This window comes from Lithobates pipiens, unplaced genomic scaffold, assembly GCF_037356315.1.
Source record: "Lithobates pipiens isolate NorthernLeopardFrog02 unplaced genomic scaffold, aLitPip1_a1.2 Scaffold_16, whole genome shotgun sequence".
Taxonomy (NCBI): domain Eukaryota; kingdom Metazoa; phylum Chordata; class Amphibia; order Anura; family Ranidae; genus Lithobates; species Lithobates pipiens.
Genome location: NW_027507748.1, coordinates 193478369 through 193491402, shown reverse-complemented (window position 1 = coordinate 193491402; position 13034 = coordinate 193478369). Strand labels below are relative to the sequence as shown.

Below are 13034 nucleotides of genomic sequence, written 5' to 3'. Positions count from 1 at the left end.
GAACCGTTACAGTTGTTACAGTTTACAGTTAAAAAAAAAAGTGTATAAAAAAAAAAGTAAAATAAAAAAAACCAATAAAATAAAAAAAATAAAAAATAGTTGTCGTTTTATTGTTCTCTCTCTCTCTCTCTCTCTCTCTCTCTCTCTCTCTCTCTCTCTCTCTCTCTCTTCTCTCTAATTTTTTATACTTTACTGTTTACTGTGTTATTGTTAACCATTTTTCATGTTTTCAGGTACACCATTCAGCTGCAGCGTGGATTTATTTATCTTGACAGCAACAGCGTTTGCTCCCACGATACATAAAGCCGCGACTCCAGTGCTGTAGGAGGTGATTTCACCACCACAGTTAAAAAAGAGCATATATGCCGAAGCATGGGGGCATAAGGGGTGGAGGAGCGATTTTGCTCCTAATGCCGCGTACATACGGTCAAAATTCCGACGGAGGGCTTGCCCGTGGAAAAGTTTGAACGTATGTACGCGGCATAACTTTTTTGCGGGAGGATGCCCCCATGCTTCGGCATATATATATTTTAGGCACAGGTTGTGTTAAAAAATGTTTTATTTTTTACAGTTTTTTTTTGGCATTTGCTTTGCAGGTATGGTATGGTAAGGTTTTACTGTGATGTTACTTTGTTTTAACGTTAACCATAATTTGCTTAGCAGGTACGCCATTCAGCTGCAGCGTGGATTTATTTATCTTGACAGCAACAGCGTTTGCTCCCACGATACATAAAGCCACGACTCCAGTGCTGTAGGAGGTGATTTCACCACCACAGTTAAAAAAGAGCATATATGCCGAAGCATGGGGGCATAAGGGGTGGAGGAGCGATTTTGCTCCTAATGCCGCGTACATACAGTCAAAATTCCGACGGAGGGCTTGCCCATGGAAAAGTTTGAACGTATGTACGCGGCATAACTTTTTTGCGGGAGGATGCCCCCATGCTTCGGCATATATAAATGGTGCATGTATGTCCATCATTAGAAGTGGGTGGATGAAGGGAGGTATTCTAATGGTGGGCATACCCACCGATCAATCTCTTTTTTTTCGTTCAGACAACATGACTCTCAGTAAATAGCTTGGGGTGTCTACTTTCCAAAATGGGGTAATTTGGGGGGGGTTTGTGCTATTTTGGCATTTTATGGCCTTCGAAACTGTAATAGGTAGTGAGGAGTGAAATAAAAAATTAGCACCCTTAGAAATCCAGAAGGTGGTGATTGGTTTTTGGGGCCCCGTACGCAGCTAGGCTCCCAAAAAGTCCCACACATGTGGTATCTCCGTACTCAGGAGAAGCAGCAAAATGTATTTTGGGGTGCAATTCCACATATAACCATGGCATGTGTGAGCAATATATAATTTAGTGACAACTTTTTGTAAAAAAAATAAATATTTTTATTTTTTGTCATTATTCAATCCCTTGGAACAAAAAAAAAATATTCAATGGTCTCAACATGCCCCTCAGCAAATAGCTTGGGGTGTCTACTTTCCAAAATGGGGTCATTTGGGGGGGTTTTGTGCCATCTTGGCATTTTATGGCCGTCAAAACTGTGATAGGTAGTGAGGAGTAAAATAAAAAATGTATGCCCTTAGAAATTCTGAAGGCGGTGCTTGGATTTCGGGGTCCCGTACGCGGCTAGGCTCCAAAAAAGTCCCACATATGTGGTATCCCTGTACTCAGGAGAAGCAGCAGAATTTATTTTGGGGTGTCATTTCACATATGCCCATAGCATGTGTGAGCAATATATCATTTAGTGACAACTTTGTGCAAAAAAAAAAAAGTTTGTAATATTCCCGCAACTTGTGGCAAAATATAAAATATTCCATGGACTCAACATGCCTCTCAGTAAATAGCTTGGGGTGTCTACTTTCCAAAATGGGGTCATTTTGGGGGGTTTTGTGCTATTTTGGCATTTTATGGCCTTCGAAACTGTGATAGGTAGTGAGGGGTGAAATCAAAAATTTGCACCCTTAGAAATCCTGAAGGTGGTGATTGGTTTTCGGGGTGCCATACGCGACTAGACTCCCAAAAAGTCCCACACATGTGGTATCTCCATACTCGGGAGAAGTAGCTGAATATATTTTGGGGTGCAATTCCACATATAACCATGGCATGTGTGAGCAATATATCATTTAGTGACAACTTTTTGTAAAAAAAAAAAAAAAAATTTTATTTTTTGTCATTATTCAATCCCTTGGGACAAAAAAAAAAATATTCAGTGGTCTCAACATGGCCCTCAGCAAATAGCGTGGGGTGTCTACTTTCCAAAATGGGGTCATTTGGGGGGGGTTTTGTGCCATCTTGGCATTTTATGGCCTTCAAAACTGTGATAGGTAGTGATAGGTAGTGAGGAGTAAAATAAAAAATGTATGCCCTTAGAAATCCTGAAGGCGGTGCTTGGATTTCGGGGTCCCGTACGCGGCTAGGCTCCCAAAAAGTCCCACACATTTTTTTTGTCATTATTCAATCCCTTAGGACAAAAAAAATAAATATTCAATGGGCTCAACATACCCATCAGCAGTTTCCTTGGGGTGTCTACTTTCCAAAATGGGGTCATTTGGGGGGGGTTTGTACTGCCCTGCCATTTTAGCACCCTTAAGAAATGAGATAGGCAGTCATAAATTAAAAGCTGTGTAAATTCCAGAAAATGTACTCTAGTTTGTAGACGCTATAACTTTTGCGCAAACCAAAAAATATACGCTTATTGACATTTTTTTTTACTAAAGACATGTGGCTGAATAAATTTTGCCCTCAATGTATGACTAAAATTTAGTTTATTCGATTTTTCCTATAACAAAAAGAAGAAAATATCATTATTTTTTCAAAATTTTCGCTCTTTTTCCATTTATATCGCAAAAAATAAAAATCGCAGAGGCAATCAAATACCATCAAAAGAAAGCTCTATTTGTGGGAAGAAAAGGACGCAAATTTCGTTTGGGTGCAATATTGCATGACTGCGCAATTACCAGTTAAAGCAGCGCAGTGCGAAATTGTAAAAAGACCTCTGGTCCTTAAGGTGTTTATTGGTCCGGGGCTGTAGTGGTTAAAAGATATATGTAGTCTTTAAAAAGAACACAAACAATCTCCAGATATATCTAACTTATTACAAAAACTCAACAACAAAAGGAATGAGCTTAGGACAACTTCATTAACTAACCATGGCAAATCCCTAAAATTACTGAAATTGAATTATTACTCCCAAAATAACAGGGTAGGCAAATTTACGTCACTGCCAAAGAACACAAAAAATTGATAGACTAATTCATCATAAATCTCGGAAAGTATTAATAAACCCACAAGAATTAGCAGATGCTTTCTCAGATTATTATGGAGATTTATACAATTTAAAAAATGACAAGGATACTATCCAACCAACGTTCAAAAACATTACAGTATTCTTAGACAAAGTGAACTTGCCCAAAATTGACTCTAATACACTTGATGCACTAATTCAACCCATATCGTTAATGGAAACCCAGAAAGTTATAAAAGACCTTCCGCTGCATAAATCACCGGGTAATGATGGTCTATCCAATGAATATTACAAAACATTCATTGATATTTTAGCTCCGCACTTAACAAACTTGTTTAATTGCATAGCTACAGCAAAATTTTGCCCAAAAGAACTATTAGAAGGGGTAATAATTACGATCCCGAAATCTGACAAAGACTTGACTTCTCGTTTAAACTGTCGACCAATCTCATTGCTCAATTCGGACGTTCAAATTTATGTGAAAATATTGGCCAATCGTTTGTTAGAAATAACCCCTTACCTGGTCGACTATGATCAAGTAGGCTTTGTTAAGGGTTGTCAAGCCCCGGACAGAACACGAAGGATGATGAATTTGATTAACCACGTTGAGAACACACAAACGCCTTCTCTGCTCCTAGGTCTGGATGCAGAGAAGTCATTCGCTAGAGTGCACTGGAACTATATCTTCAGGACTCTTGAGAAGTTTGGATTTTCAGGATTTATCCATGAAGCAATTATGCTACTTTATACACAACCATCAGTAAAAGTTTCCACATCAGGAATGTTGTCTAAGACTTTTAACCTCACAAACAGCACCAGACAGGGTTGCCCACTCTCAACCATTATATTTTCTTTGGTAATTGAACCCTTAGCAGAAACCATTAGGTCCAATGAAAATATGGATGCAGAGAAGTCATTCGCTAGAGTGCACTGGAACTATATCTTCAGGACTCTTGAGAAGTTTGGATTTTCAGGATTTATCCATGAAGCAATTATGCTACTTTATACACAACCATCAGTAAAAGTTTCCACATCAGGAATGTTGTCTAAGACTTTTAACCTCACAAACAGCACCAGACAGGGTTGCCCACTCTCAACCATTATATTTTCTTTGGTAATTGAACCCTTAGCAGAAACCATTAGGTCCAATGAAAATATTTCAGGAATAAAGATAGGTAATAGAATACATAAAATTGGGCTATTTGCCGATGACATCATTCTATCTTTAAATAATCCCAACAAATCCCTGCACGTGCTACAATCAATACTTAACTCCTTTAGTAAAGTAGCTTATTACAAAATTAACAATAGGAAAAGCTTTGCCCTACCTATGAATATATCTAATGATACCTCTACCATCCTCAAAGAATAATATTATTATAATTGGGATTCATCGTCGTTCACTTATCTAGGTATCAACCTTACATTTCCTGCAAAAAAAATGTATGCAGCTAATTTTCCTAAGTTATTAGACTTGATTTCTAAAGATTTTCAAAATATAAAACAAACACAACTATCCTGGATAGGCAAAATTGTAGCATTTAAAATGCAAACCCTACCCAAAATACTCTCTTGAAATACTTTCAAGCTTTTTCAAGATTCTAAATACTAAATTGAGAAACCTGGTCTGGAATAACAAAAAAACAAGGGTAGCTTTCTCTATTTTAACATCTAAAAACAAAGGGGGTATGAACTTACCTGATATGCATAAATACTACTATGCAACATTTTTGGATCAAATGAAATACTGGTTCTTCTCAAATGACAATAAGCTGTGTTATCCATTGAAAGAGAACTAACCAAGGGAAATTACTTATTTGGCTTACATGATATTCCCTAAGGTCATAGTTCCTAAATTGCTTTCAATTAAAGCTACCCTGTTAGCATGGAAGTTTCTTGTCTCAAACTTCCATGCTCTAGGGCATTTACAAAAGATACCTTGACTACTGTAGAGGCCGACTCTCTATGAACAAATGGATTGCTGAGGGCTTTAACTTTTACGTACACCTCCCCTCAAGATACAAAGCCATGATTGATAAGTTAAATAAGCTTAACCACCTGCAAAGCTTTAATCCACATCAAGATTTTGAAATTCCATCTTTAATTTGATCACACCTCACCGTCAACAAAGCTGTAAAACATAAAAGTATAACTTTCTTCTATAAAGTTTTTTCTCAGTATCCTAAATATGAGAAACAACCCTAATATGTATAAATGGGAAAAAGATTTAGGACAATCTTTTTCGGATGAATGTTGGAACAATGCTATGAGAATAAACCAAACTGCAACATCCTGCTTAGAGCATTGGGACCACTCCCAGAAAATATTGAATAGATGGTACCTAACTCCTTACAAATTACCTAAAATATATCCATCTACAGCGCCACTATGCTGGCGTTGTACGGATCAAGTTGGTTCCTTTTTCCCTTTTTTATGGAGTTGTAAAAATCAGAACAGTTTCTGGAACTCGATATCCACCTTTATTGCCTCTCTCACAGGCAACTTGTTAAAACGCTCACCTGCTATGGCCCTTTTAGGTATCAACCTTGACACTTTCCCATTTCAATACAGAATATTAGTGGTGAATATTCTTATAGCAGCTAGACTTACCATAACGAAAATGTGGAAATCAATTGAGGCCCCTAACCTGTGTGATGTCATTCTTAGAGTCAACACCCAGGCGTACTATGAATTACTGTTAGCACTTAAAAATGATAACTTAATTCACTTTAAGAAGCACTGCCATGTATGCATTATACACCCTAAAGCATCTACAGTACTGAAAGACCTGTACGCTCAGTCCTAACTAGCACTAGGTAGCCTGTTGGCATCGCTTATTCCTTGTAGAGACTTTTGCTGCTTTCATTTCCTGATTGGTTTGACGTGTTAGAATACATTGATATACTAGACAACATACTGTTCTCTCTTTTGTTTATTCATGTTACAATAGACTTGTTCACAGTTTGCTCCCCTAGGGGTGAATAGGTTTATTCTTGGAGGTTTACTAGCTAGAAACTGAATTTAAAGAGATGAATTTGAAGGATTATTCATGATTATTATACTGACTTAATGTATTTATCAAAAATGCATTTGCATTTTTACTATGTAACTGTAATGGTGTGAATCCTGTTATACTTTTCTTAAAAACAAATAACAATTTTTCTTTGTTATTTCATGTTCTGATAACTAAATAATAAATTGAATGTTAGGGCTCCATGCACACTGGAGCTCGGAAACTGCAGTTTATTGGCCTTTGGCCGTTTTTTTTTTAAAAGCCCATAAACTCCACTCTATGTTAGCCTATGTGTCCATGCACACATGGACGTTTTTTAGCTTTAATGAGCAGTGGAGTTTATGGGCTTTTTTTCTGAACGCCAGAAATTTGCTTTCAAAGTGCCATTTTTCACCGCCAAAAAAACAACAAAACGCTCATAAACACGCGTTAATTAGTGTTTGGCGTTCTATTTTTTCAATGCATTGTGGGAGTTTGGAATGCACTGTGGGATTTTTGGAGTGTCCTCTGTGTATTTTTATTAAAAACGCCCATAAACGCTAACGCTCTTAAACCTAAAGAAAAGGGCACTCTCTTACAGGCCTGCTGACCCAAAAAGTTTTGTGTTTTTTTGGAGAGGGGGGGGGGAGGTATATTTACAATGTTTTTTTGCTCTAAATCTTCCTATTGGTCTCCGAGACAATACTATTTATGAGGTTTAGACTTTTAAAGTCCTCTTCAAGTAAAAGTACAAAGGTTTTAAATTGTATCTACTCATCTGTTTTTAATCTGAAGGAATTTTCTTTTGTTTTTGATCAATAGCCAGTATATATTTAGTTGTCCAACTGCAAAACCATGGTTAATCTAAGCTTTTTGTTATCAGGTCACCAAAATTACTGAGCAGACTGTTTCTAGCAACAAAACAGCCAGTGGTAAGTATGTTTCACACTCTGCATGCTACATCAAAAAATAATATTTTCAACAGAGAAAATTTGTTTCTTAACTATTAAATATACATCATTTAAACCAGTGTTTTTAACCTTTTTTCAGTCAAAGTGCCTTTTACAAATATGCCCAATCTCGAAGCACCCCATTCTAAAATGTAAAAAAATAAATAGGTTTACAAAAGGCAGCAACATCCACACATGTAGGACACCCAGCATACTGCAGCATATTGCACACTGGTATTGATTAACCGCTTGCTGACCAGTGCGCGACGATATACGTCAGCACAATGGTACGGGCTGCACAAATGGGCGTACCTGTACGTCCCTTTTTAAGATGCGGCATCATGGGCAGGGGCACGCACTCCGTGACCAGTCCCACTGACTCTGTCTGCTAGTGTCCCGCGATCGTATCACGGAGCGGCAGAATGGGGAGCTGACAATAAACAAGGCATTTCCCTGTTCTGCCTAGTGACATGACGGGTATCTACTGCTCCCTGTCATCGGGAGCAGTGATCACTGTGATGTCAGTGATAGCCCATCCCGCTCACAGTTAAAGTCGCTCCCTAGGACACACTTAACCCTTGATCACCCCCTAGTTTTTAACCCATTCCCTGCCAGTGTAATTTACACAGTAATCCGTGCATTTTTATAGCACTGATGGCTGTATAAATGACAGTGGTCCCAAAATAGTGTTAAAAGTTTTCCGATGTGTCTGCCATAGTGTCGCAGTCACGATATTACTAACCCTCCATTACTAATACAAATTTGAAAAAATTATAAAAATGTTGTAAATCTTTCCCCTATTTTGTAGTCGCTATAACCTTTGCGCAAACCAATCAATATAGTCTTATTGCGATTCTTATTTTTTTTTTTTTTTTTTTTTACCAAAAATATGTAGAAGAATACATTTTGGCCTAAAACTTTTTTATATATATTTTTGGGGGATATTTATTATAGCAAAAAGTAAAATGTATTGCTTTTTTTTCCAAAATTGGCACTCTTTTTTTGTTTATAGAGCAAAAAAATAAAACCGCAGAGGTGATAAAATACCACCAAAAGAAAGCTCTATTTGTGGGGAAAAAAAGGACATCAATTTTGTTTGGGTGCAACGTCGCACAAGCGTGCAATTGTCAGTTAAAGCGACGCAGTGCCGTATCACAAAAAGTGCTCTTGTCAGGAAGGGGGTAAATTCTTCTGGGGAATTATGAAAATGTAAATCATTTTAGTAAAATGACAGATATAGGACTGGATTTACCTTAAAAAAAAAAAAAAAAAAAAGCTCTACATAAGAATTTTTGGAGAGAATCACTTCTTAACCACTTAACCGCTTGACGAACATATACTGTATATATATATATATATATATATATATATATATATATATATATATATATATATGGTGGCAAGGCAGCTTTCCTGTGCAAAATCACGTACCTGTACATGATTTTGCACCTTCGGCTCTGGGGCATGCACGTGTGCTGCAGGGGACCTGCTGCCGCTATGATTGGACATTGCGTCTGCCGGGACCAGCCAATCATTATCGAGAGAGATAGAATTGTGGTCTTCCTATGTAAAGAAGGCAGATCACCATTTTATAAGAAGAGAGGTAGTGATCCTGTGTTTCTTCTAAGCAGGAACACGGATCTCTGTTTTCCCACAGTACAAGCCCCCAACCCCCCCCCCCCCCCCCCCCCCCAATGCACGCACGCACACACACACTTAGCAAGCACTCCCTAGGAACACATGTAACCCTTTGATCGCCCCTGTTGTTAACCTCTTCCCTGCCAGTGTCGTTAGTACAGTGACCATGCATTATTATTTTTTAGCACTGATTACTGTATTAACGCTCATATGGTGATAATTTTTCGAGAAAATGCCATGTAGTTGCCCAACCCATAAATTTTTTCAGCTCTTTTTGCAAGGTTTCCACATCCTGGGGAGAAGTTATTGCCCTGCTTAGCTTATTGTCATCTGAAAATATAGAGATTAAACTGTTTACCCCATCCTCCAGGTTGTTTATGAACAAATTAAATAGTATTGGCCCCAGCAAAGAACCCCGGGGGACCCCACTACCCACCCCTGACCATTCTGAGTACTCCCCGTTTATCACCACCCTCTGAACTCTCCTTTGTAGCCAGTTTTCAATCCATGTACTCACCCTATGGTCCATGCCAACGGACCTTATTTTGTACAGTAAATGTTTATGGGGAACTGTGTCAAATGCTTTTGCAAAATCCAGGGGTTAACTGTGTGCCTACAAGTACATTACAAGTGTAATGTGTGTATTATGTGCTGCTTTTACTAATAGACATGGCTGATTTTTCTTCCCGCATCGCTGCTCTCTGTACAGAGCTCTGTGTTACTAAATCCTTTGGCCTGGACCTGCTGATTGGCTTGTGCTGTACTAAATCACAACACAAATGGGACAACGGGCACGGGTCCCCTACCCAGAAGTGGTGGATCACATACATGTACATGATCCGGCGCAGAGCGGCCGCCCCCTCGCCATATATGTGCATGGGGCGGTGCACAAGTGGTTAATTATTGAGTTGATTATCATGTGACTTGTTTTTGCCATGTAAATATATGAAAAAGTAATACTATATAAAACAATACTTTTAATCTGAGTGTATTGCACACAAGAATATGGGTAAAAGAGTATTCGTTTTACTACATTTATAATAGACATTTGATTTGGTCAGAAAGGTTCATCTGTGAAAGGCGACAGATTTATTAGCCTGTTAAAATTGTGACCACAAGCACAGTAACTTGTCAATGGATGAACCTGTGCATTTTAACACTCTGAATGCAGTGCCCTACATTCTTGGCAATTAGAGGCCCTTGTGGGCCGTTTTGTCCTTTACCCACTGTTTACTGTTTACCCACAAACGATCATTGTGTATTACTTCTCCATGGTTTTTATAATTGGGGTTGTGTCCAGAGGTGTGTCCTTTGTTTACATTTTTTGTTCTGAAATTAATCTTTCTCCTGTGTGAAAGTTGGGAGGTGTGTGGACACCAGCAATTTTACCTATTCCCAAGCGCAAAGCACAAACTGGACCACAAGTAAATGAAGTATACCATACTTTGTGGTATATAAGCATGTGTCCTATTTATTCCAAGTTTGGCAGCATTTTTATTCTTAAAATTGCCAGTCCAGTTATTGATTCACAAATAATATTCTGTGGTTTTATCTATGAGCAAAAATATTATTTTTACCTACAAATATAATTAACCTGCAGAACTGGAAAATCCACAAGGTGTTAATGAACACCATTCTTCAGAAAAAGATGTAACGAAATCAACATTGTTTGAGAAGACAAGACGGGTAAGTCACATATACAGTATTGAGTTAATATTATGCACCTGCAGTTTCAGAACAAGCAGCACACTTTAGTGCAAGAAGATAGGCAACACCCTTGTCGTTTTTTTTTCTGATGGGGGGGGGGGGGGGGGTTAGATATCAAGGTTTAAAGTATATGGATACCCTCACCTTGTAAAAGAATCCATTCAATTTAAAATAGAAAAGAAAGGCAAAACATTTGAGTATAGATATAAAAAATAAATAACCTATTTTTTTATAATCACATAATGTCTGTTTTCAGCTGCATAAGAGCTGTAGGGAGGAGAAACGGCAGTGCACTGAGCTTCCCAGTGAATGGCAGTGGGGTGGGGTGTCAGGACAAGTCTAATCATTGGAGGAGACCACACTGAGTTCCCAGCATAGCCAGAGAACTGACCACAGTGTGTTCTGCTTAGTGCGGTCAGTTTTTAATAGGAAAGCAGAGGAACCGTCAGGAATACCAGGGATTTCACACAAAAGAAGGCAATACAAAGAGAACAGAAAACATTTTCATGCAAGTACATGTTACAGCAGGCACATATCAGGAATATGAAATGTCACGATTACATGCTTTTTAAGGGCCTGTGTTGAAGGTCTTTGGGCTTCTGGTAATGGCTTCAATCTGACACCAATTTGAGACAATTCTGAGATTTAGAAACGACTAAGAGCTTGTTCTCACCAGAACAAAACAGGCATTCAAATTCACTGGGTGTGTGTGATCTGCTGCAGGTGTTAATATTATCTGACACCCCAAAGTCATTGTGAACGATGTGCGTTTCCCTGCCCCAGATTGCATGGTACCGTGCGATCCAGCTCAGTGTGTCCTTGAAAAGCAGTGCATACACTAATTTTGGTGTGATCAATGCAGTTTAAGCCTATTCAAATTAATGGGCTGAAAATCACACTGCACTGAGTCACAAAGGAAGACAGACCGCATTCCTGTGCTATTCAGGTGTGATACAGCCCTAAAAGGTGCATATGACCTACAGTTGACCACGTTTTGACCTGCATTTGGCCTGCTTTAACCACTTACAGACCGGACCATTTTTCTGGTCAAAGACCAGACCACTTTTTGCGATTCGGCACTGCGTCGCTTTAACTGACAATTGCGCGGTCGTGCGACGTGGCTCCCAAACAAATTTGACGTCCTTTATTTCCCACAAATAGAGCTTTCTTTTGGTGGTATTTGATCACCCCTGCGGTTTTTATTTTTTGCGCTATAAACAAAAATAGAGCGACAATTTTGAAAAAAACGCATTATTTTTTACTTTTTGTCATAATAAATATCCCCCAAAAATATATAAAAAAAAATTTTTTCCCTCAGTTTAGGCCGATACGTATTCTTCTACATATTTTTGGTAAAAATAAAAATAAAATAAAAAATCGCAATAAGCAATTATTGATTGGTTTGCGCAAAAGTTATAGTGTTTACAAAATAGGGATAGTTTTATGGCATTTTTATAATTTTTTTTTTTTTACTAGTAATGGCGGCAATCAGCGATTTTTATTGTGACTGCGACATTGCGGCGGACACATCGGAACATTTTTGACACATATTTTTGGGACCATTGTCATTTATACAGTAATCACTGCTATATAAATGCAGTGATTCCTGTGTAAATGACACTGGCAGTGAAGGGGTTAACCAGTGGGTGGCAGTGTAGGGATTAAGTGTTCCTAGGGGTGTGTTAATAACTGTGTGGGGGCTGGGCTTTCATTTAGTGAACACTGATCTCTGCTCCAATCACATGGAGCAGAGATCAGCGTCACTAGTTGCTAGGCAGAATGGGGAAATGCTGTTTACACGGCATTTCCTCCATTCAGCAGCCCCGTGAGACGATCGCGGGTATGCCCGCGGCGATCGAGTCCGCGAGACCCGCGACCGGACTCACAGGGTCCTAACCAGTATGCGAGCGCGCCGCCGGCAGCGCGCTCGCGATGGCAGGGCGGCATTGAAGATTGGACGTACCTGTACGCCAATATGCCTGCCCGTGCCATTCTGCCGACGTACATCGGCGTGCGCCGGTCGGGAACTGGTTAATAGGATTTTCGTTTCCCTAAAGGCCCGTACACACGATCTGACTTTTTGACAACAAAGTTTGTACAAAGTCCGATCGTGTGTATGAGGCTTTAGACTTGTATAGGAATGCAAATTTAGTTTGAAGCAAGCAAAATCCCCTTGACATGTGCTCTCTGTGTTCTTAAAGCGGAGGTCCACCCTAAAGTGGAGCTTCCACTCTTTGGAACCCTCCCTACTGTACAGTACAGGTATCTGCAACCACTTCCGGCATAGATATCTGCAGAAGGTACGCTCCTTTCCGCAGAATCTATGCCCCTTTCCGAAAGTCCCCCGCTGTCTGCTGGGAAACGCACGGATCCCAGAGACAGCGGGGACCATCCTTACTGCGCTGCGTGACTCGCGCATGCGCAGTAGGGAAACGGGAAATGAAGCCGCAAGGCTCCACTTCCTGATTCCCATACCCAAGATGGCGGCGGCAGCACCC

At 39.3% G+C, this 13034-nt stretch overlaps 1 protein-coding gene across 1 annotated transcript in view; it reads left to right on the top strand.

Moving 5' to 3' along the window:
- LOC143982280 (X-linked retinitis pigmentosa GTPase regulator-like) overlaps positions 1 to 13034 on the top strand; it is a 184296-nt gene that overhangs the window by 161759 nt on the left and 9503 nt on the right. The window contains exons 15-16 of the mRNA XM_077480863.1: positions 7125 to 7173; positions 10430 to 10515. Of these exons, the coding sequence (XP_077336989.1) occupies positions 7125 to 7173; positions 10430 to 10515 (135 nt within the window). The remainder of the gene's footprint in view (positions 1 to 7124; positions 7174 to 10429; positions 10516 to 13034) is intronic.